This window comes from Salvelinus sp. IW2-2015, unplaced genomic scaffold, assembly GCF_002910315.2.
Source record: "Salvelinus sp. IW2-2015 unplaced genomic scaffold, ASM291031v2 Un_scaffold16469, whole genome shotgun sequence".
Classification (NCBI taxonomy): domain Eukaryota; kingdom Metazoa; phylum Chordata; class Actinopteri; order Salmoniformes; family Salmonidae; genus Salvelinus; species Salvelinus sp. IW2-2015.
The window spans coordinates 196572-218618 of NW_019957601.1; the positions used below are offsets into that span (position 1 = coordinate 196572).

Consider the following 22047-nt stretch of genomic DNA (forward strand, 5'->3'; position numbering starts at 1 on the left):
GTATCATTGGTTGTTATCAATTAAACGGTCTCTCTTTATACCAAGGCTTTCTTGACCTTTAACCATAGACAAACCAATGTCACGGCAAACAGAGKAACAGTTAACAAAGTTAAGACCTCTATTCAATCWGTCTCGCTGAAGTGTTACAGAWTGCACAATAGAATTGTAAAAGGTCATTTCCCATTGAGCCGAGGATATGCAGCATTTATGGTGAGTAGAAACACTGCCATATCATTTCAATCACGCTGTAACACTGAACTTCGGCGATACGGATTGAATACAGCCCCGGATCGTATTTTATCCAGAATATTCATGAAATACCAAACAAAGAACAAAGATTCAGAATGAAAAACTAAAACAAAATGTAGCAAGCAGCACCTCAAATCTCAGGCTTAATTAAGTCTATGAAAAATGTTTGAATCATCTCTTTGCTATGAAATTCATATCAGGACTGATTTTCACATCACAGACACTCACTCCTCAGGGGATTTRTTTGAAGCGGTCTGGTGAGAAGGATAATATGCCTGATAGTGTTATATTTATTTAAATAAAACATTCCAGCTCAACCGATATGGTAATGACGACATGAATATTGTGACGCAATAGCAGACACATTTGTTTTACACAATACATGTAGAATGAGAGCATGAACATTAACACAAACATGAATATACAAACCAAATAATAAAAATCACCAGGATTTGTGTTGTGTATTTGGTTTATTTGACTGACTTCAACTCCTGTCTTATAAACCAGTCAGCAAAGCAGTCTACCGTCACAGAGAAACACCTGATTGCCTTCATTTCTCCTTTTACATCTTCAAAGTTTCATTTGTTTCCATATCTAAAATGTTAAAACTCAAAGCAGGGTAACTAGAGATGTGATTCTGAGCATGGCTGACAGACAGCGTTGTGGGGTTTTGCTGTAGGTGTCAGTGATAGCAGTGAAGGCTGCAGTACCTCCTCCGTACCCTAGAGGGGGAGCAACTGAGCGTAGTGGGGGGCTTGGTTATGACCGCGAGTGCAGCCACTTATACTGAATGCATGGCATGTGTTACCGGTTACTGTGACCGGTTCAGTCCACAGGCAAAGCATTATTGTCCATTCCTTTCTAGGGTGATAGCCAAGCTGAGGACTTTAGAGGCAAAAAGGTGAGGGTAGCGTCCATGGGGGGAGTACTGTATGAGGAGACACCGTGTGGGTAAGAGAATCTGTGAAAGGGGGAGAAACAGTCCTCTCCCATCTCTCCATCTCACTGAGGGCCAAGGCAAACAAATACCAGCAAATTAAAAAATATAAAATTACAAAAGTATGCAAAAAATAAAAAATGTTTCAAAGAAAAACAGGAAGGTAATACAGAGCAAACCAAAAAAGTGACCCCTAATGGAGGCACATTAATGGCGATACCGCACTTGGAGCCAGTGTTGACCAGAGGGGTAACCCTTGTTTTAAAAAAAAGGCACCTCAGGACTCACAGAACTTATTTTGACCATCTTAGTTCGTCATATCAAGAGTAACGTCAGACCTCTGTGAGTCTACCATGCAGAGACGCCGCGGTATTATGTGGTATATCGTGGCTCATGAGGTACCTGAGCTAGTGTTGGAGGTTGACAGGAGAGCTGTGGCTTTTGACAACAAGGACACTGAACTGAAGAAGTGCTATGGAGCGTTACTGTGTATTTACCAGTGCACTGTATTACACAAAGTGAGGTCTGAAGTCACTCCTGTTTTTTGACCCAACTTCTCTATCCCAATCTTCTTGAAACTCCCTTTCTGCTAAAGAAACCAAACACGGCTGGCAAATAAAATCAAGGTTAAAAGAAAAAAACAAACAAAGATAGAAGAAAATTGCCACAGACTGTTCTCCAAAATGTGTAGCAGATAGCAGGGTGGAGGTTGGTAGTTGGCACACAGGGGAAAGGGCTGCCTAGGGCTGGTGTGTGTGATTCTGGGGACAGTCCATACACAGTTCATACAGTCCCCATAAGCCTGTGTGCGAGGATGCAGAAAAGTAGCAGCAGAACCCCACCCCTGGGGATGCAGTGGGCACTGTTTCTTCTTGTCCAGCCTCGGAGTGCTTCTGGCTGGGGTCTGTAGGAAAGACTGGGGATGGGCATGGGCCAAGCGGGCCTCAGCCAGAACTCTGGAACTGATACTTCAGGACCCCAGCAAACTGCTCCATGTCTCCCAGTGCTGGGGCTCCTCAGGCGGGTTATGGTTCAGCCGATGAGTGGGGGGGACGGGGGGTCTGGAGCAGCAGAAGCTTGGAGGCTGTAGAGAGCTCCAAGCTAATTCATTATTGCTTTGCAGGTAGGGCAGACAGGTAGCATCAGTCTTGGGATTAGAGCTGAGCAGTAGTCAACCATTGCGCTAAGGACATGGGGTCAGCCCTTGGGCATAGGATAATGGAGATGAATGGCAAAGGTTGGTGAGTTTAGCACAACGGGGTGAGGGTGCATGGATGCAAGGAGGTCTGGTTAGTATGTACATGTATAGCATGGGGCGGCAGGGTAGCCTAGTGGGTAGAGCGTTGGACTAGTAACCGAAAGGTTGCAAGTTCAAATCCCTGAGCTGACAAGGTACAAATCTGTCGTTCTGCCCCTGAACAGGCAGTTAACCCACTGTTCCTAGGCCGTCATTGAAAATAAGAATTTGTTCTTAACTGACTTGCCTAGTTAAATAAAGGTAAAATAAAAATTCTAGTGGGCATCGGTTTGTGTCCAAGGCTGTGGGCCAACTTTGGGCTCATCTGTGCTCTGTGTTCTACATTTCACTTTCTCACACACCAGATGTGCCCCGTAGTCCACCATCTTGTGAGAGAAAGTCTACTAGCTACAGCAGGGGGGAGGGGCTTCAATAAGGGTCGTGCGGGTGTCCGTGAGCCACGCCTTCAGGTCCAGAGTCGTGTGTGAGAGAGGGAATTGTCTATCTCTCGATAACCTCTTGACCCCGATGCATAGAGGTCATTCCGAGTTCATTCAGGTAGCGACACCGCCCGTCTCCCCCCAGACAAGGCTGGAACCTTTAAAATAGACCTAATATTCATCTCTGTATACACGCAATTAAATATACACGCTCCTCAGCACTGCCAAGTCTACAATCAATAGCTTCATAATAAAGAATATGAATGAAACGATCAAGAATAATAATATAAGTCAACATCATAAACATGAGTTTGTCAGCAGCCATCACTATAGAACATTCAGGGGTGGTAACAATTGCATATGTACATTAGAAGTCATTTACATCCTGGCTCCGAGGGGAGAGAGGTCAGTGGTCAAAGGTAAAGTTCGGGGGGGGGGGGGGGGTTATCTGAGCCTCTTCTCCGCTGAGTAGATGGACATGTAGTAGTCGTTGCTGCCCACCGCCAGGTGAGGCTGTTAGGAAATAGGGAGAGAGAAAGAATACTCATAAAGAAAGGTGTAAAAACATTCCTTTTCCAAACCATTCCGTGTAATTAGGTGTGATGAAACTACATGTACAGTTTAGTAGGCTCTGCAGAGTATAGTTTAAGAGACATAGGGATAACTCCTTGTACCCACGCAATTCCAACTTATTCACTTTAATGCATTATTCACCCAAACTGTAGTTCCCATGTTACGTTATCCAGTTGGGATTCAGACTATGAATGAAGAGAGTAAGAATGCCATAGTACCCAGTAGGGATGGAAGGCCAAACAGCTGATAGCCCCGATCCTTTGGCCCATGAAACCGTCATAATACTTGATGTTGCTGATCACGTCACCGTTGGAGTTGTACACTGCTATGAACTGGTTCATCGATCCACTGGGAGAGGATGGAGAGAACGAGAGAATGAAGGAAAGAGTGAGAAATTAGTTTCATAGCTGCTATACCAAATGTAGCAAACGTTGAAATCGTCAGACTGTCCCCGACCTTTCACCCGTTGATATAATATTGACCACATTTAATTCCTCAAAGTGAGTTTAGACCATAGAGTTTGATAGAGGGCTAAAACGGTTTARATCCACCTAGAGTCCTCTATCGAACTCTATGGTTTAGACCAATTATAAAGGCCCTTCCTGCCGCGTGCCGTAAAACCTGTGAACTCACCAGGCGAACAGGTTGGCCTGCGGATGGATGTCCAGCGCCGTTAACCCCTTCACCGTCTGCAGCACGTTCACAGAGTCCGGCGACCGCAGCTCGAAGAACCGCACGTCTCCATCGACACTGGGGAGGAGGACGAAGGAGTCCAAACATTACATGACATCACATCCATTTAGATCTACAGGAAGTAGGGCCGCTGGTCTTGGACCGAGCCACAGACAGCGAGGGAACTAGAGCGTGTGAGAGAGTCAAGAATAGTAGTACCACCATATCTGGACACCTGACCGTCACAGAAATAATCCAATCAATCAACCGTTCAAATCACTACCTGACACTAATGATTTTGCCGTCCGTCTGCTTCTGCAGGTGGGCCTTGACCACCCAGGACGAGTGTTCCCGGTACGTCATCACACGACTGTGGGGAGACACAGAAGAAAAGCGTCATCAACTTTAGTCCACCTACAACCACGTTGCTGTTCACGGGAGAGACAGAGGCAGATGTGAAAAGTATGCGGCGTGGGTGGATGGACTCCCACACAGTAATCAACATGCAAGACGCCGCACAGTGTAAAAGTGGCCGGTGTTTGAGAATTTAAAGCAGTGTCTTGGTGTTGAACGGAGTCTATGTTATCAATCAATCAAATATATTTATGAAGCCCTTTTTACATCAGATGTCACACAAAGTACTATACAGAAACCCAGCCTAAAACCCCAAACAGTAAGCAAGGCTGTAGTGTGTGTATATGGCCATTGGGTGTCGCCCTCAGTACATGGGTATAAGCACTATTGGACAGCCCATCTCCATGGTAACAGCATCCTTGAGTGACTGAGGCACTGTGATTGAAGACTGAGGAGGAAAGTTGCACCTAAGCACAGATCTATGRTCCAGATGACCTAACCCCAAATCTTAGCTTTAAGAAGTAGAAAACAAAATCTGACCCTGGGCCAGCAGTAAGAAGCAAACAGAACGCCAAAGTGAGGACCAAAACCTATCCCTGTTCCCTTGGCAAAAATAGTGACAAACTCTGTGTAAGAGTGTGCATGATTGTGTGTGTGCGCCTGAGTGTGTATGCAATGCGTGTGTTTGCTTAGCCCCCTACTGGTTTAAAAGGAGAGCACATATGGAACGGGTGCTACAGTCTCAGTGCCTGAGGGGAAGCTCTTAAATTAACATTAAAGATTTATGGGACACTATGCKTTAATTGCCCTGTTTTCTTTTTTGGGGGGAACTAAAATAATGTTTGGCTGTGGGGGGGGGGGGGGGGGGTGCATTTGAACATGCACATGACCGTGTGTACACAGGATGTGGCAGGAGAGCTGGGAGCTCCACAGGTGAGAATACAGCAAAACTCACTTTATGAACAACTCATCAATGAAATGATGTACAGTGATATGAGTCATAAAATAAACAGCCAGTTTAATAGGTACAACACCCCGTTCACAAAAATGGATCGCTCCTACAGACAGTCAGTCACGTGGCCTTGGCTTGCTATATAAAGCAGGCAGACAGACATCGAGACATTCAGTTACTGTTCGAATGGGCAAAACGAGTGACCTAAGCAACTTTGAGCGTGGCATGATCTTGGTGCCAGGCGCGCCGGATTCAGTATCTCAGAACAACCACAACCACACTGGGTTTTGCACCCACGACAGTGTCTAGGGTTTATCGACAATGGGCGACAAACAAAAAACATCCAGTCAGAGGCAGTCCTATGGGCAAAAACAGCTTGTCGATGAGAGAGGTCGAAGGAGAATGACAAGCTAACAGGCAGACCACAAAGACAAATAATGGCGCAGTACAACAGTGGTGTGCAGAACGGCATCTCGGAATGCACAACTCAATCTGCGTGTGGAGCTTTTCCGACACCTTGGAGAATGCCCCGAAGAATTTAGGTTGTTTTGGAGGCAAAGTGGAGTCCGACCCGGTACTAGATTGATGTACCTAAAACTGTCCAGTAAGTGTKWWTGAGATGACTAAGAAAAAAATTATTAACAACTTTACCTATTTTGCTTTGCTCATACGATTTTAGTGTGTCTGATGATAACTAAGGGAATTTAAAAAAGCACTCCTGCATAAAATATATCCGATGCTAATGAGGCCTTCATAAAACATTAAGACACACAGCTTCTCTTTGTGCRACTGGGAATAAGCAACCCTATGATTAGTAATGAATTAGGAAGATTAGAAGCCCATTCACGTTTACCTCCAGTCACATTTTAGACAGAATAATGTGATGAGGTCCATGTGCGTGCAGGGATGATTCTCATTGTTGAAGCCTTATGAAAATCAAGGTYTGGAGGCAGCATTAAAAGTTTGTGTCTGCGTTTGTGTGAGTGCGCTCGACCACTCACCACTCGTTGGCGCCCATCCTCCTGTCATAGAGGCGGACCGAGCCGTCGCCCAGCCCCGCTGCGATGAGGGACCGCTGTGAGTCACATGATAGGCTAGTCACACAGCTGTCTGCCCCCGTTGGGATGTCCTGGTAGACACACACACACAATTAGTTCAAGCAATGTTGGAAGAATTAAAAATGTTTTTTAATTACATAATCGTTGCCGTGACATAACGAACGTTGTGGTTGTCACGGCGCTCATTAAACTTTGAGTAACTGGCTAACAACTCGATCAATCACGTCTACAGCTGACTGATGGAGAATGTCGTCTGGGTTCTGCCGTCAATACAGCCAGAGACAGGGTAGGGCTCGCATACTTCCCATACTACTGTCTGTCAAATAAAGGGTTAACAGGTTGAATGGAAATACAACCGATAATGTTGAGCCAGGTGCTGAATACCAGGATGCATACAGTGCCTTCAGAAAGTATTCATAATCCTGCACTTATTCCACATTTTGTTATGTTACAGCCTGAATTCAAAATTGATTAAATAGATTTTTTTCCTCACCCATTATTCTGTACAGGCTTCCTTCTTTTCACGCTGTCATTTAGGTTAGTATTGMGGAGTAACTACAATGTTACTGATCAATCCTCAGTTTTCTCCTATCAGAGCCATTAAACCCTGTAACTGTTTTAAAGTCACCATTGGACTCATGGTGAAATCCCCGAGTGGTTTCCTTCCTCTCCAGTTTGGAAGGACACATGTATCTTTGCAGTGACTGGGTGTATTGATACACCATCCAAAGTAGGATACTCGATGTCTGCTTTCWATTTTTTACCCATCGACCAATAGGTGCCCTTTGCGAGGCATTGGAAAACTTCCCTGGTCTTTGTGGTTGAATCTGTGTTTGAAATTCACTGCTAGACTGATAATTGTATGTGTGGGGTATAGAGATWAGGTAGTCATTKAAAAATCATGTAAAACACTATCATTGCGCACAGAGTGAGTCCATGCAACTTATTATGTGATTTTTTAAGCACATTTTTCCTCCTGAGCGTATTTAGGCTTGCCATAAGAAAGGGGTTAAATAATTACTCAAGACATTTCAACTTTTCATTTTTTATACATTTGTATAAAAACAAAATTCCACTTTGAGATTGGCCAGTGACACAAAATCTCAATTTAATACATTTTAAATTCAGGCTGTAACACAACAAAATGTGGAAAAAGTCAAGGGGTGTGAATACTTTCTGAAGCCACTGTAAARCGATATGCAAGAAAGCAGGGGGAAGTATCCACAGTTCCAGAGTGTCATAACGCTCTTAATGTACCTATTGGATTTGAGATTTGTCACCTGAGAAATCATGGATGTGCAATAGGCAACTGTGACATTTCAAAACAACGTCATAAATAAATAAACAGGTTATTTATGTTCAGTGTGTTTCTCTCCACCTGYACCTTCATCTCCCTCTCCGTGTCCCAGATCCTGATGACCCTCACGTCTCCAGACGTCATCAGCAGCCCCGTCTCCTGCTCCCAGTCCACCACCATGCCTGCACCTAAGAGGACACTGGTTAGTAACACAGACAGAAAGATACAAGGGAGCACACACAGGCGGAAACCAATGGTTACCATTGACAACGACCCAGCTGTTAATGCCTGGGAGTTTGACGCATGATCTACCAGCTGAGCACGGGTTCTGATGGCATCTGCCAAGAGTTCTCAGACTGGCGGATGTAAACAGGAAACACACCATCTGAGTCAACTGTGGGTCAAATGAAAGGTCACTGTCTGACACCAGCCATCAGGATATCACTAATACCTATCCAACCCTAAGATTAGGGGGCTAGGGGTCGATTTGGAAGTGGACAAAAAAGCCTTTCAGACGGTTGCCAACCCTGTGATTCACAACAGGCTGGGGTTAAGACCCACTCCTCTAGGGCGGTGCACAATTGGCCCAGCGCCGGATTAGGGGCGGGCTTTACTTTGCTCATCGCACTCTACTGTCTCCTTGTGGCGGGCCGGGTGCCTGGTCATCAGGTGAACGGTGTTTCCTCCGACACACTGGTGCGGCTGGCTTTCGGGGTCAAGCGGGCGGGTTTTAAGAAGCGCGGGTTGGCAGGTCAGGTTTCYGAGGACGCGTGACTCCACCTTRGCCTCCCGAGCCCGTTGGGGACTTGCAGTGATGAGACAAGATGGAAATTGGGTAGGGGGAAATAAAGGGGGTCAAAATAAATCAAATAGGACCAACTCCTCCACCAGATGTTGCTACTGGCAGGCAGCAGTGACAGGTTCTCACACCCAGAGAGAGAGAGGAGGACGAGAGGAGCCCTCAGCACCTCCATATGCTGCTACTGAGTGTGTGACACCCGGCAGAGGGCCGGGGGCGTAGCCTAACCTTGACAAACAGGCAAAGACTGGCAGAGGGAGACTGCTTCCCAGAGTGTTGTACTTGTGCTGTGTGATAGACAGTTGTGGAGAGGAACAAGGGATAACTCTGAAAAAGCGGCTACAGGCTTTGCAACACACACTGTAAACACACACACTTTCTCTAAGTGAATCGCACACAGCTTCTCTTCCTACTTTTCCACCTCCTACATATGATCTCCTTTCCTCTTCCCCATCATCAACAATCCCAACCCTGTTCTATCAGTCTGGTCCAGATCCCTCAAAGCCCCAGTGTGGCTAGCTCTGGCGTCACAGCTACGTGGGCTGTTAGCTAGCTCAGGCTCACATGCAGACGCGTGGGGGAACACTTCACAGAGTGTACTCAGTCACCCACAGAGCTGGGACCCTCACAAACTTCTGTGAGTCCCCCGTTAAGCACACGTGTGCGTACACACACACACACACAAACACACGCGTGCACACACTCACACACAAGCACACACACAGAACGACTGGCCCCATTCAGAGACAGAGGAAGAGGAGGCATTCCTTTGAAGTCCGGAGCTCTGTGTTAGTGAGAAATCTCTGGTTGATGAAGAGAGAGGAAGAGAGTGCAGCAGAGAAACCCTGACCTTGTTTATTCTTACTATTCCAGGCAGATAGTACTAAAGTCAATGAATACAAGCAAGGGTTGGAAACCCCAAACATTTTGTTCTGYACAGAAGCACAATTTTGTTTTAGTTCCATTCCAATGTTCCGACCAGCATAATAAAGTTCTGAACCGGTTCGAACCAGTACCGGTTTATATATACACTGAATAAAAATATAAACTAAACGTGTAGTGTTGGTCCCATGTTTCATGAGCTGAAATAAACGATCCCATTKATTTTCCATATGCACAAAAAGCTTATTTRTCTCAKATTTTGTGCACAAATTTATTTACCTCCCTGTTAATGAGCATTTCTCTTTTGCCAAGATAATCCATCTACCTGACAGGTGTGGCATATCAAGAAGCTGATTAAACAGCATGATCATTACACAGGTGCACCTTGTCCTGGGGACAATAAAAGGCCACTTTAAAATGTGCAGTTTTGAGGGAGCGCGCAATTGGCATGCTGACTGCAGGAATGTCCACCAGAGCTGTTGCCAGATAATTTAATGTTAATTCCTCTACCATAAGCCACCTCCAAACGTAATTTCAGAGAATTTTGTAGTACATCCAACCAGCCTCGCAACCTAACCTAGAAAAATAGCTGGCAGGCAGACACTGGAAGGAGAAGTGTCTGTGTGACAGAGTGAGTGCTTTGAATGTCGCTTTTTGTGGGACAAAAAAAAGAGAACGTTAATAACCGGCTCTCATGCTTTTAAAATAATAGTTATGTTCCCGAACACTAGAGATAACTTTCATTACCGGTTCTGTTTACGTTCCTCAAAAAACATAATTCTTTCCAGTTTTCGGTTTTGTTCTCTGAACCGGTTCCAACCCCTGCTTACAAGTCAACACACTGACTGAACCCAATGCCAGGAGAATAAGAGAACAAAACGGTCCACCCCATCTCGCTTGCTTTCTCTCTTTCCATCCCATCTTTTTTATACTCCCACTCCTTCACCACCTCAGGTTTTCCTCCACTCACTCCATCACCTCTCTTTTCTTCACTCCCTCCATACAGTTCAACCYTAACCAACTCCACTCAAAAACATTTCTCAGGCGTTGAAAGATTTCCCTTGCTTTAGGTCACATCAGGGTCAACGCATTGAYTTCATACACAGACTCTATATGCTACTAGTCAACTTCRCTAAAATGAGAGAATCAATCCCAGTTCCCTATGGCAGCCTAACCAGTGAGGCAGGYATTTGAGAAGTCCACACAGAAATCAATAGCGACATTATGTATGGAGATGTGTGACTGAGGGAGTGGATGAAGGAGTGCAGCCTAGGCATTGCTGCCTCGTCACAATCGGATTCTCAGGGTTCTTCTTATACACAGGGGAATACCTCCTCGAATATATACTCTACCTCTCTCCCTCATTCTCACACTATCCCTCTCTCCCTCCATCTCAAATTCCCTCCCATCTGGAGGCCCATTGTTCTCCTTAATAACGACTACAAAAGCGGCTAATGATTTAGTTAGCATTAGCATAATGTATAACTGAATGGATATTCGGGGCTGCCTGTGCGTGGGTGTTGCTGGTGCATATATGTGCTAGTTGAGGTTAGCCCTATAGCTAGCYTTTGCATAAGCTAGCGTTAGCGGTCTCCAGTGGCTACGATAGCCCCATTCCACTACTCACCTCTGCCCCTGGCTCTCATCCCTAACCCCCTTCTCTCTCCTTATATATCCCTCAGTGTCACGTTATATTTCCATCACTTGTTATTTCTCTCTAGGGGACRAGCACTGCCTCTGCATTCTCATTCCACACCATTAATCACCTGTTGATGGACTGGCTCTCACACGCCGCAGGTTATTAAAGACTGCGCGCCGACTTCAACTTCCCTCCTCTCTCTCTTTTATTCCCTTAATCGTGTTTGCTTTGAAAGTGTCCTCCAGGACCCAGGTGATGGAATTAACTAGGACTACGCTGCACAAGCCTGTAACTAACGATGAGGCCGTCACCATGGATGGGGTTGATTTGATGGACACTGACACCGGTAGTTTATGACGCTAGGCTAGTTAACCTGTGAGCAGACGAGAGAAAAAAGCTCTAGAGTGGAGCCTGTATTTAACCTGTATTACAGGCTAAGGGACTCTGAGTGTTAGATCAGTGATTACTAAAAACTTTGGCACAGATATTTGGGTTGGGTTCAGAGTCGCTGAGACATCTGAGCCTTCTCTCATATTCAGTCTCTGTTTGTCCCTCTCTTCGTCTGTCTGTCCGCCCCCCTCTGTTCCACTCTCTGTGTACTTATCCTCTTTTAGTCCTGCATCTCCCAGCCACTACCTCCCAGAGGCCTTTTTAACAAGCCTCCAGCCATCCAGTGTATGTGGAGTAGGACTGCCCTACTTTCACTCAAACTTCCCCAGTCTCGTCAAAAGAAATGAAAAACTTCCTCAAGCTGCAGTAGAATGAGAGGAGAGATAGACGAGAYAGAGAATGAGAAAGGGGGGAGAGCGCAAGATGTTATAAACGACATCTGCATGAGAACTTAATTAGGTCTGCGCTCTGTCTGTGTGGACGGGAAGTCAATGTGGGTCTCCCTCTCCGGAATGCTAAACAAACACTAATGATAACTCCATAGGGTATAATGAGGGCTGAGAGGGAGACGGCGCTGCTCCACAACAGATAGAAAATAAACAGCACCCAAACAGGCAGGCAGGCTCTCCCATCTCTCACCCATCGCTTTCCCCCTCTCTCACTTTCCTCCGCTCTCGGTCAACCCCTCACTTTCTCTCCTCTCTTTCTCTCCCTGTCCCATCCATCTCTCTACCCTCCTTCCCAATCTCTATAGTCTTCACTCCGACACACTTTGCATGCCAATTCAGCTGCAGGGGAAAAACCCAAGTCTGGATGAAGACAGTTTTAAGGCCCCTTGCTTGGCTGTGGAGGGAACTAATCATGGGTACTGTAAGGAACTAATCATGGATACTGAGGCCAGTACCCATGAACTAATCATGGGTACTGGCCTCAGGGCTAGAGGAAGGAGGTCCATTAGTTCTACTATCAACATCCCACATTACCAGCAGGCCTCTAATTATACACATGATCCTCTAATTAGATGATTGAGGATGCCCTAAATATAATATGTTATAACCCATATGGGGGTGCCGTGTTGACAGTTGTAAGACTAATGGGGGTTCCCCGATTAGTACACGACTCCCACTGGAACTCCTGCAATTCCAACCCTGCAACGATACTGAGCCGATAGAACCAGAAAAGGGACGTTCACGCTGGAGTTGAAGCATTGCTCTAACTACGTCTACACGAACGTTTTTTGTGATTATTATTCATAAGGGTAAAAAAAAATGTAAACAATTCCTGAAAACTAAAATGACAATCACGCTATATCTGTGTGTGAAAGATTACAGTTCAAACTAGACAGTCGTCTGGGCAGAGTTTGTCACCCTTCATGTCTGTTTTGTACATGACCACTGGTAGGAATACACGATACCAGCTTTGGCCAGTGGAGAGAGGGATACTGAAGAAAGGGAGGCCTGGGGGGGGGGGGCTCGTCGAATGGAGGGATGGACGGGTCAGGTTACAGGAGGAAGAAGTAGTGCAGGGGCAGACTGCTGGAGTTTGTACAGCACACTGAGTCAGGCGAGAGGGAAAGACGACGGCAGCACTCACCTCCCTGTCCCTTACTCCTGTCAAGATAGATGGAGACCCGCCTGGCCAGACCTGCAAGGGGAGGAGCAGAAAGGAGGAGGTAGATGGGGAGGCGCCAGGGAGGGGGGAAGGAGAGTCAGAAGCACATCAGCCCCAGCACGTCACACCGTTAGCAAGGACCCCCACATGCACAGACACACACACACTCACTCTCTGTGTATTAGTTTGTGCGAGTCTGACAGACGGAGACCGACAGACACAATGAGCAGCGGAAGAACAAGGCCACAGTTTCCCCAGCATGACATCTTCCAAATGAACACCACTGACACGCCCGGATCAAAAACAGAGATATTCCACTACTCAACTACTGGCTGTGCATTTAAAACAGGCTCCAGATAGTTACACTCCATCTTAAATCATATATGCACCCTACGGCCTTGGCCAAAAGTAGTGCACTATATAGGGAATAGGGTGCCATTTGGGATGCAGATCATATCTTATCCAAAAGCCTGGAGGGCAGAAGAGTCTAAATCCCCTGTACCACAGGGAAGATGAGTGTGTGTGTGTGTACCTTGTTGAATGCACGTGTGGTTGGTGTTCACGTATGCGAGTGTGAATGAGTGTGTATGTATGTACACTGAGTGTACAAAACGTTAAGAACAGCCTCATAATATTGAGTTTCACTCCCTTTTGCCCTCAGAACTGCCTCAATTCGTAGCGGCATGGACTCTACAAGGTGTCAAAAGCGTTCCACAGGGATGCTGGCCCATGTTGACTCCAATGCTTCCTACAGTTGTGTCAAGTTGGCTGGATGTCCTTTGGGTGGTGGACCCTTCTTGAAACACACGGGAAACTGTTAAGCATGAAAAACCCGGCAGCGTTGCAGTTCTTGACACACAAACCAGTGCGCCTGCCACCTACTACCCCATTCAAAAGCACTTACATTTTTTGTCTTGCCCATTCACCCTCTGAATGGCGCACATACACAATCCATGTCTCATTTGTCTCAAGGCTTAAAAATCCTTTAACCGGTCTCCTCCCCTTCATCTACACTGGTTGAAGTGGATTTAACAAATGACATCAATAAGGGATCATAGCTGTCACCTGGATTCACCTGGTCAGTCTATATCATGGAAAGAGCATGTTTCGCACATGAATGTGTGTGTGTCCCTGGGTGTACTGCGATACAACAGGACTAACTGCATATAGCATAGTGACAATTAACACCAATACAACTATTACATTGTGGYGGAGCTGGCAGCCTTGTTCTGCTAGAGGAAGATGAAACATAAAACCAACATAAAGTCAACGTAGCAGGAAAGTAGCAAGCCAGAGTTAGAAGATCTTAATGGAAGGAGGCAAAATGACGAGGAATAGCACCCGACACAAGTTACTGGATGGAGGGGAGAGCCTGTGTTATGGAGATGGGGGAGATTTGGAAGGTCTGTGTTTGTGCTTCTGAAGCAGTTACAAATCGGTGCCAACGATGATCTCACGATGGCATCTGTTCATTTGAACGGCGCTAGCTGTATCAACGCAAGCTTGAGCTGTGCAGACCCTCCCTACCCCTCTCTACCCGTCTCTACCCGTCTCTACCCTTCTCTAGCCTTCTCTACCTCCAAGGTAAAGTGACGGTTACCCTGCTAAATCCTGATTGCGGAATACCTGACAGCTCTCCCTGTGACGCTAGTTAAGTGTGTCGCCTCTCAGAAGGTAGCCTGAGCAGGGACGCTGCTCATCTTTGTTAAGGGGGACACACAGAACACACATACACTCATAAGAATATAATTCATTTTTTATTTTACCTTTATTTAACTAGGCAAGTCAGTTAAGAACAAATTCTTATTTTCAATGACGGCCTAGGAACAGTGGGTTAACTGCCTTGTTCAGGGGCAGAACGACAGATTTTTACRTTGTCAGCTCGGGGATTCGATCTRGCAACCTTTCGCTTACTAGTCCAACACTCTAACCACTAGKCTACCTGCCGCCCCGGAGCGTGTCTCATTCTATGACTCTACACAGAGCTGTCAGAGCTAACGTCCTACCAGCTAGCGCGCTCGCCTGCCCTCCTCCTACACGCCCACCACAGATAATAATTGAATGTGATTCAGCTATGTATTGAATGTCATACAACAGCTCATCCTTGACCTGTATGTACTCACACACTTATATATTTCTACTACCGTACATTTTAGTTACACTGTTTATACTCACCGCATACTTATTCATATACTGGATTCCTGACAACTCTTAATATATCTACTGCTGTACATAGCATTCTTCGTATATCTGGTGMAAATTCATCTGGTGTACATACGTATAGATTGCGTTTGGATTACTGTTACAGCGCTTTTTGGGGTTGTTAATTAGATTCATACCGACGCGCTTCATTTCTTTACAGTTTGCTGCATTGTTAGGAGCTAGTAACCATAAGCATTTCACAGCACCCGCTATGACATCTGCTAAACTGTGTACGTGACCAATAAACGTTGTTTTGATTTGACGCAATTCTAACTCAAGCCTATACTGCACCAAAACTGGTGATCTGCATCAAAATAAATTCCTAGATTAGTATGAAACATTGCACATCGTCCCTGACAAATGAATGAATMCAGAATGAAGCAGCCAATTTCCTGCACCTGCCATCCATAAGCATAYCCTATAATTRTCTGAATGGCCACATGTCAGAGAAATACAGAGAGGAACATAGACAAGCGATTGGCAGATGTAGAGTGGGAAATATGAGGGGGTTGGAGAATTAGTGGAAAGGGGATGTGGGGAGATGCGGGTCTGAATTCTGAGCGGGTGGGGAGGAGGGGGGACTTGAATGATTGTGGACACGAGGACTAGGTGGATTGAGGGTTTGGGGTAGTGGGGTGGATGGGAATGGGTAAAGGTTGTATTGTGTGGCAGTGGTGGTGGGACGGGGGGTAAAACTGAGGTGGATGTGGCGGTACACTGAGGGTCTAGGCTGATAAACGGAGGGGGTCTAGGGGGGGTAAATAACGTGGTCTTTACTGTGGGCGCTGGAGGAGGGCTGACCTCGGGTGGTGGGGAGCATGTCGGACAGGCCCTGCCACGCCGTCACCATCTCGGGGTTCCGTTGGTCCGCAAAGTTCTTCCAGATACGCAACGCCCCGTCATCTAGAGGAGGAGGGGAGAGAGAGAGAGAGAGAGAAAAAAAGAGAAAAAAGAGCGAGAGAAAGAGAGAGAGCAAGAGAGAGAGAGGATGGTTGGAGAAAGAGAGGAAGGGGGGGTGACAGAGAAAGAAAAGTAAAGAGAAAAAAATGTTAGATTTTATCATACAAGGTTAGAGGTCGCTAACAACCACCATATTTACACTTGCAAACACTTCCTCCCTTTGTGCCCATGAGAGACGAAGCATGTGCACATGGATTTGCATTAACCACTATGGCCTCGAGCGCGTCCGTGACCTAAGAGTGCCGAAAGAACACAACAGAAGCACAGTCTATGGCTGTATCCCAAATGGCACCTTATTCCCTAGATAGTGCACTACTTTTGACCAGAGCCCTATGGGTGCACTATATAGGGAATAGGTTGCTGTTCGGGAGGCATCCTATCRCTTAACATGCATCTCTTAACAAATCTCTGAACAAAAGTTCTTACATTSGGTCTACACAAAGCAACTTTCAAGCAATTTGACTTCGTCTCTTCAGCCTCTAGCCTCCTTCAACTTAACAAACTCATATGTACAATACAATGCGCTTGTGCCTCCCCTTCAAGCCTGGCACCTTCCCACTGCTTTCAAYCCTACACACACACATTCACAAATACCATGCTCCCTGCCACCCATTGTACAAAGGCACCGCAGACTAAACTGAAACTAAGTTCAAGGCCGTGTTAACAGGGTCTTGTTTCTCTAGTCCTCCTGAACAGATTGCGAAAGAATCCCAGAGTGTTCAGTTTTGAGKCACTTAGCCTAGGTAGCCATGTTTCAATGTACACTCTGTTCTTCCTAGAAGTAATGACTCATCGTGCTCAATCCTTCACGTCAAGGTAGGGAAGAACTTCAAATACGGATGTATTTTGAAAGTATTCAGACAGGATCGCAAACCAGGGTGAATGAATGGCCATGTTTAAAATGACAGACAAAACCACATGACTGTATATGACTTTGGAGCCGCAAAGCATGTTAARACAGCCCTGCGATAARTGGTTTCACATGAGAAATAAAGTGAACAGCAATTCAACATAATGCTGCCGACTTAATTCCTTTTATAATTATTTAAGAGTGCATTTTTCACCCAGGGAACAATGTGTGCGTGCGCGTTCCTGTCTGAGGATGTGAGGTAGGCGTTTGAGGCTGGCTTATTAAGGCTTCAAGGTCTAGGAGAGAGAAAACATGCACATTTATTTACTGCAAATTGATGGTGTCCTTGAATTGAGGCAACTTGGGTCCATTTAGTTTCTGCATTTAGTTCGATTGGGTGACGCTGAAGTGATTGACTGACTGGGAGTTTGTTCAAAATGTTTTTATTTTACGTGTGTGTGTGTGTGTGTGTCTTGCATATGTCTGTGTGACGCACAAGATGATTGAGTCTGAGTGTATGTGCGTGTTCGTGAGATGATCGAAGGGGGGAGAATTTGTATTCTACTTTATCCACAGCAACTTAAAGGAGCAATTCGGGTTAAGTGCCTTGCTCAAGGACACGGCGGCAAATTCTTCACCTAGTCGGCTTGGTGATTCGAACCAGCAACTTTTTCGGTTACTGGCCCAACGCTCTTTAACCGCTAGGCTACCTGCCTGTGTGTACAGTGAATAGGTGTGTACAGTGAATAGGTGTGTACAGTGAATAGGTGTGTACAGTGAATAGGTGTGTACAGTGAATAGGTGTGTACAGTGAATAGGTGTGTGTGTGTGTGTCTGACCTGTAGCAGTGAGCAGCAGGGAGTAGTCATGTCCGTTGAGGTACTCCATAGCTGTGATGCGGGTGTAGCGAGGGTTCCCGTTGTAGAAATAGTCCAACCTCTCCGCCTTCTCCCAGTCCCAGAAACTACAGAAAAACACATACACTTCAGTCCCTTCCAGCACTTCAGTCCCTTCCAGCACTTCAGTCCCTTCCAACACTATACATCAAACCAAGTGTCTGTAGCACTGCCAGCTATGTCRCTTTGTGCGTCACTGGTCTGTGTCATGGCCCTGATAGGGGACAGACTTTTCTCAGGGCTGCCACTACAGCATGTGTCTGAATGACCTGGTTCTGATGACTTTCAAACTCTTTTCACAGAGATGAACACAAATACCCCACACCATATGGCTTGTTCCCACATATCCAGTCCTCTCAGATCAGCAAACAAACACAGTCAATGGACACATCTCGAATGGCTTCCGATATCTCATATACTGCAGTGCTCCTTGTGTGAATAGTTTCTGAAGGCGCTGTTTGTCTCTGGCCAAAGTAGAGCATTACGTGCAGGGACAGACTCATATGAGACAGTCAATAACACGCTTCAAAATATAGCTGAGGCGTTGCGAACAAGACGGCAGTCTCTCACCAGATGCTGTCTTTGTCTGCCACGGCGATGCAGGGGTTGAAGGGGTGGAACTTGACCACGGAGGGAACGCCAGGGTTACGGTTGATGAAGATCTGGTCGTCCAGACGGGTCACGCCTAGAGGGGGAGGAGACACCGAGCACTATCAGTCACCTGACACCAAACAAGAATCAAACAGTCAGTCTTAGATAAATAAAAATGTACCAAACGTAAACGGTCAAACAATACAATCTATATATATTATTTGGCTTCATCAATTCATGAAAATAAGTCAAGCGGTCTGTATTTATATGGGCGWGTGACTGTGGTATCACYATAGTAAAGATATGTTTGGATGAAAACACTCTTGTAACTCCCATAAAGACCAGAATATTTGCTAGTGAGAGCCCTATTCAATAGTCCTACAGTCACATTTACAATCCTCGTCTAAAAGGTCTGGCTACGCTGCCATGACAAGCATCACTTGTGTCGTCAAGGTGTCCTTCGGCTATCTGGAATGTCTCAAAGTGGACTGTCAGGAATTTCAGAGAGGAAATACTAATTGGAAAAAATATTTCATAAAGTCGGGAACAAAAGAAATACAGGAGGAAAAGGTTTTTAATCTAGCCTAGCAAGACCTTGGCAAGGACTTCCGACTCTGTACTTGGTGATCAAAAGCTGAAAAGGTGTTCATTAAAAGCTAGTCTTGTCTGTGTCGTTTTCTCTACCATGCAAAATTCAATACTGCGAGCGGGAAACCTTGTTGCTTTCAGCAAACTCATCACGTTTTTCATCACAAATAAAACAGTGAAAAACAGACTTCAATCAGTTTTTTAGAAGCCTTTGAGGTTGATATCCGGCTTCTTCTCTCCTGTTCTGTCCCCGGGGCTCTTCTTTCTGTCTCTGTTCCGGTCTCTTCTTTCTGGTCTCTGTTCCGGCTCTCTTCTTTCCTGTCTCTGTTCCCCGGCTTTCTCTTCTTTCCCTGCTCTGTCCCCGGCTCTCTCTTCTTCTGGTTCGCCTCTTTCGTTCTCCTGACCTCAGGCTCTCCCGGTTCTTAGCTTCCTGGTCTTGTTCCCCCGGCTCTGCTGTCATTGTCCTTCTCTGTTCCCGGCTCTCTTCTTCCTGTCTCTGTTCCCCGCTCTCTTCTTTCCTGTCTCTGTTCCCCGGCTCTCTTCTACTTTCCGTCTCTGTTCCCCGGCTCTCTTCTTTCCTGTCTCTGTCCGGGCCTGCTCTTTCCTGTCTCTGTCCCGCCGTGCCTTTCTTTTCCAACTGTCTCTGTCCCCCGGCCCTCTTCTTCATCCTGTCTCTGTCCCGCCCTTTTTCCTGTCTCGTCCCGGCCTTCTTTCCTGTCTCTGTCCCGGCTCTTCTTTCCTGTCTCTGTCCCCCGGCTCTCTTCTTTCCTGTCTTCTGTTCCCCGGCTCTCTTCTTCCTGTCTCTGTTCCCCGGTCTCTTCTTTCCTGTCTCTGTCCCGGCTCTCTTTTTCTGTCTCTGTTCCCCGGCTCTCTTCTTTCCTGTCTCTGTTCCCCGGCTCTCTTCTTTCCTGTCTCTGTTCCCCGGCTCTCTTCTTTCCTGTCTGCTTTCCCCGGCTTCTTCTTTCTGTTCTGTTCCCGGTTCTTCTTCCTGTCTCTGTCCGGCCCTCTCTTTTTCCTGTCTCTGTTCGCCGGCTCTCTTCTTTACCTGTTCTGTTCCCGGCATCTCTTCTTCCTGTCACTGTTCCCGGCCTTCTTCTTTCCTGTCTCTGTTTCCTGCTCTGCTTCTCATTTCCTGTCCTGTTGTCCTGCTCTATTTTTCTTCCCCCACATTGACCGCTCTATCAATTTTTACCACTGTTCTCTTTCTTCCTTCTCATCCCTACACTCTCACCGTCCTCTCCTCTCATTTCTTTGTTCACCCTCTAATCCATGCGGCTGCTCTCGCACTCTTTAAACTGACCTACCCTCCCTTCTCCTCGTCTGTCGCATCTCCCCAGAGCAGGGAATGATGAGGGCAGCCCTGATCTTTTGTCTTCAACTTTAGAGGATGGGAAAGATGGTAAAAAGTGAGACAATGCATTGGTATGTGGAGCCTAGCGCTGACGCCAATGGACTCGTTGAGGCGACGGGCGTGTGTGTGCTGTGCTGTTGTGTAGTGTGTGGTGTGTTGTGTGACGTGTGGTACGTGCTGTGTGTTGTAGGAGCTGGCCAGTGACGTGGGAGTGTTAGCCATTCTGTTTGAGCCAGGCTCTCTGACTTCAACAGGGGGGGAGCTGTCGCTGAAGCCTGGGGTCTTTCATGAGTGTGTACATGTGTAGTGGTGTGTGTGTGTGTGGGGAGGGGGGGGGGGGGGGGGTGTCTCGAGAGACCGTCTGGCAGAAGCTTCTTGGAAAACGGGGCGGGTTTCATAGATTTTCATTCTCGTCCCACAACAACAACACTAACTTCATATGCATACTCACGGTCCCCTCACTGGTGTGTTTCACTCTTCAAATATCTCCCTATCCCTCTGCCACGGTATGTGTGACAGTGCATGGGCACAGTTTTTTTCATCTATACTGTGGGTGAGTGACAGCAAATCTACACAAGTGTGTGTGTGTGTGTGTGTGTAGATATGCATAGTGTATCTGCGTATTTATGTGTAGCTACGCATAGTGTTTGTGTGTGTCACCTCTCTGTGTGATGCGTTGGCTCTGTTTTCGAACGCGGGCGTTCCTCAGGAACCTCCACTCCCTCTCTTTCCTCACCTGACTCTCCACATCATGCTCCTCTGGAATCTATAGAGAGAAAGAGAAATAGAGAAAGAGTTGAAGTTGGAAGTTTACGTACACTTAGGTTGGAGTCATTAAAACTCCTTTTTCAACCACTCCACAAATTTCTTGTTAACAAACTATAGTTGTGGCAAGTCGGTTAGGATGTCTACTATGTGCATGACACAAGTACATTTTCCCACAATTGTTTACAGACAAATTAATTCACTTATAATTCACTATCACAATTCCAGTGGGTCAGAAGTTTACATACACTAAGTTGACTGTGCCTTTAAACAGCTTGGAAAATGATGTCATGGCTTTAGAAGCTTCTGATAGGCAAATTGACATCATTTGAGTCAATTGGAGGTGTACCTGTGGATGTATTTCAAGGCCTACCTTCAAACTCAGTGCCCCTTTGCTTGACATCATGGGAAAATCAGCTAAGACCTCAGGGAGCAATTTCAAAACGCCTGAAGGCACCACGTTCATCTGTACAAACAATAGTACGCAAGTATAAACACCATGGAACCACGCTGCTGTCATACCGCTCAGGAAGGAGACACGTTCTGTCTCCTAGAGATGAACGTACTTTGGTGCGAAAAGTGCAAATCAATCCCAGAACAACAGCAAAGGACCTTGTGAAGATGCTGGAGGAAACGGGTACAAAAGTATCTATATCCACAGTAAAACGAGTCCTATATCGGCATAACCTGAAAGGCCGCTCAGCAAGTAAGAAGCCACTGCTCCAAAACCGCCATAAAAAAGCCAGACTACTGT

General features: G+C 46.2%; 1 protein-coding gene across 4 annotated transcripts; it reads right to left on the reverse strand.

Annotated features, from left to right (window-relative positions):
- Nucleotides 1-700: 700 nt before the first annotated feature.
- Nucleotides 701-21779, reverse strand: rptor (regulatory associated protein of MTOR, complex 1). 4 transcript variants are annotated; one of them, XM_024146652.2, is made up of 11 exons: nucleotides 21189-21779; nucleotides 18569-18683; nucleotides 17942-18066; nucleotides 16070-16195; nucleotides 13073-13123; nucleotides 7851-7957; nucleotides 6416-6543; nucleotides 4392-4478; nucleotides 4070-4186; nucleotides 3655-3784; nucleotides 701-3376 (listed from the first exon to the last, which is right to left on the reverse strand). In XM_024146652.2, exons 3-11 carry the CDS (start codon nucleotides 17988-17990, stop codon nucleotides 3308-3310), a joined length of 864 nt encoding a protein of 287 aa, XP_024002420.1. In that variant the 5' UTR covers nucleotides 17991-18066; nucleotides 18569-18683; nucleotides 21189-21779; the 3' UTR covers nucleotides 701-3307. The 4 variants fall into 4 exon arrangements, with proteins under 4 accessions (XP_024002420.1, XP_024002421.1, XP_024002422.1 ...); XM_024146653.2 differs by having other exon boundaries at nucleotides 16094-16195; nucleotides 21189-21776; XM_024146654.2 differs by lacking the exon at nucleotides 13073-13123 and having other exon boundaries at nucleotides 21189-21777.
- Between the last annotated feature and the right edge of the window lie 268 nt (nucleotides 21780-22047).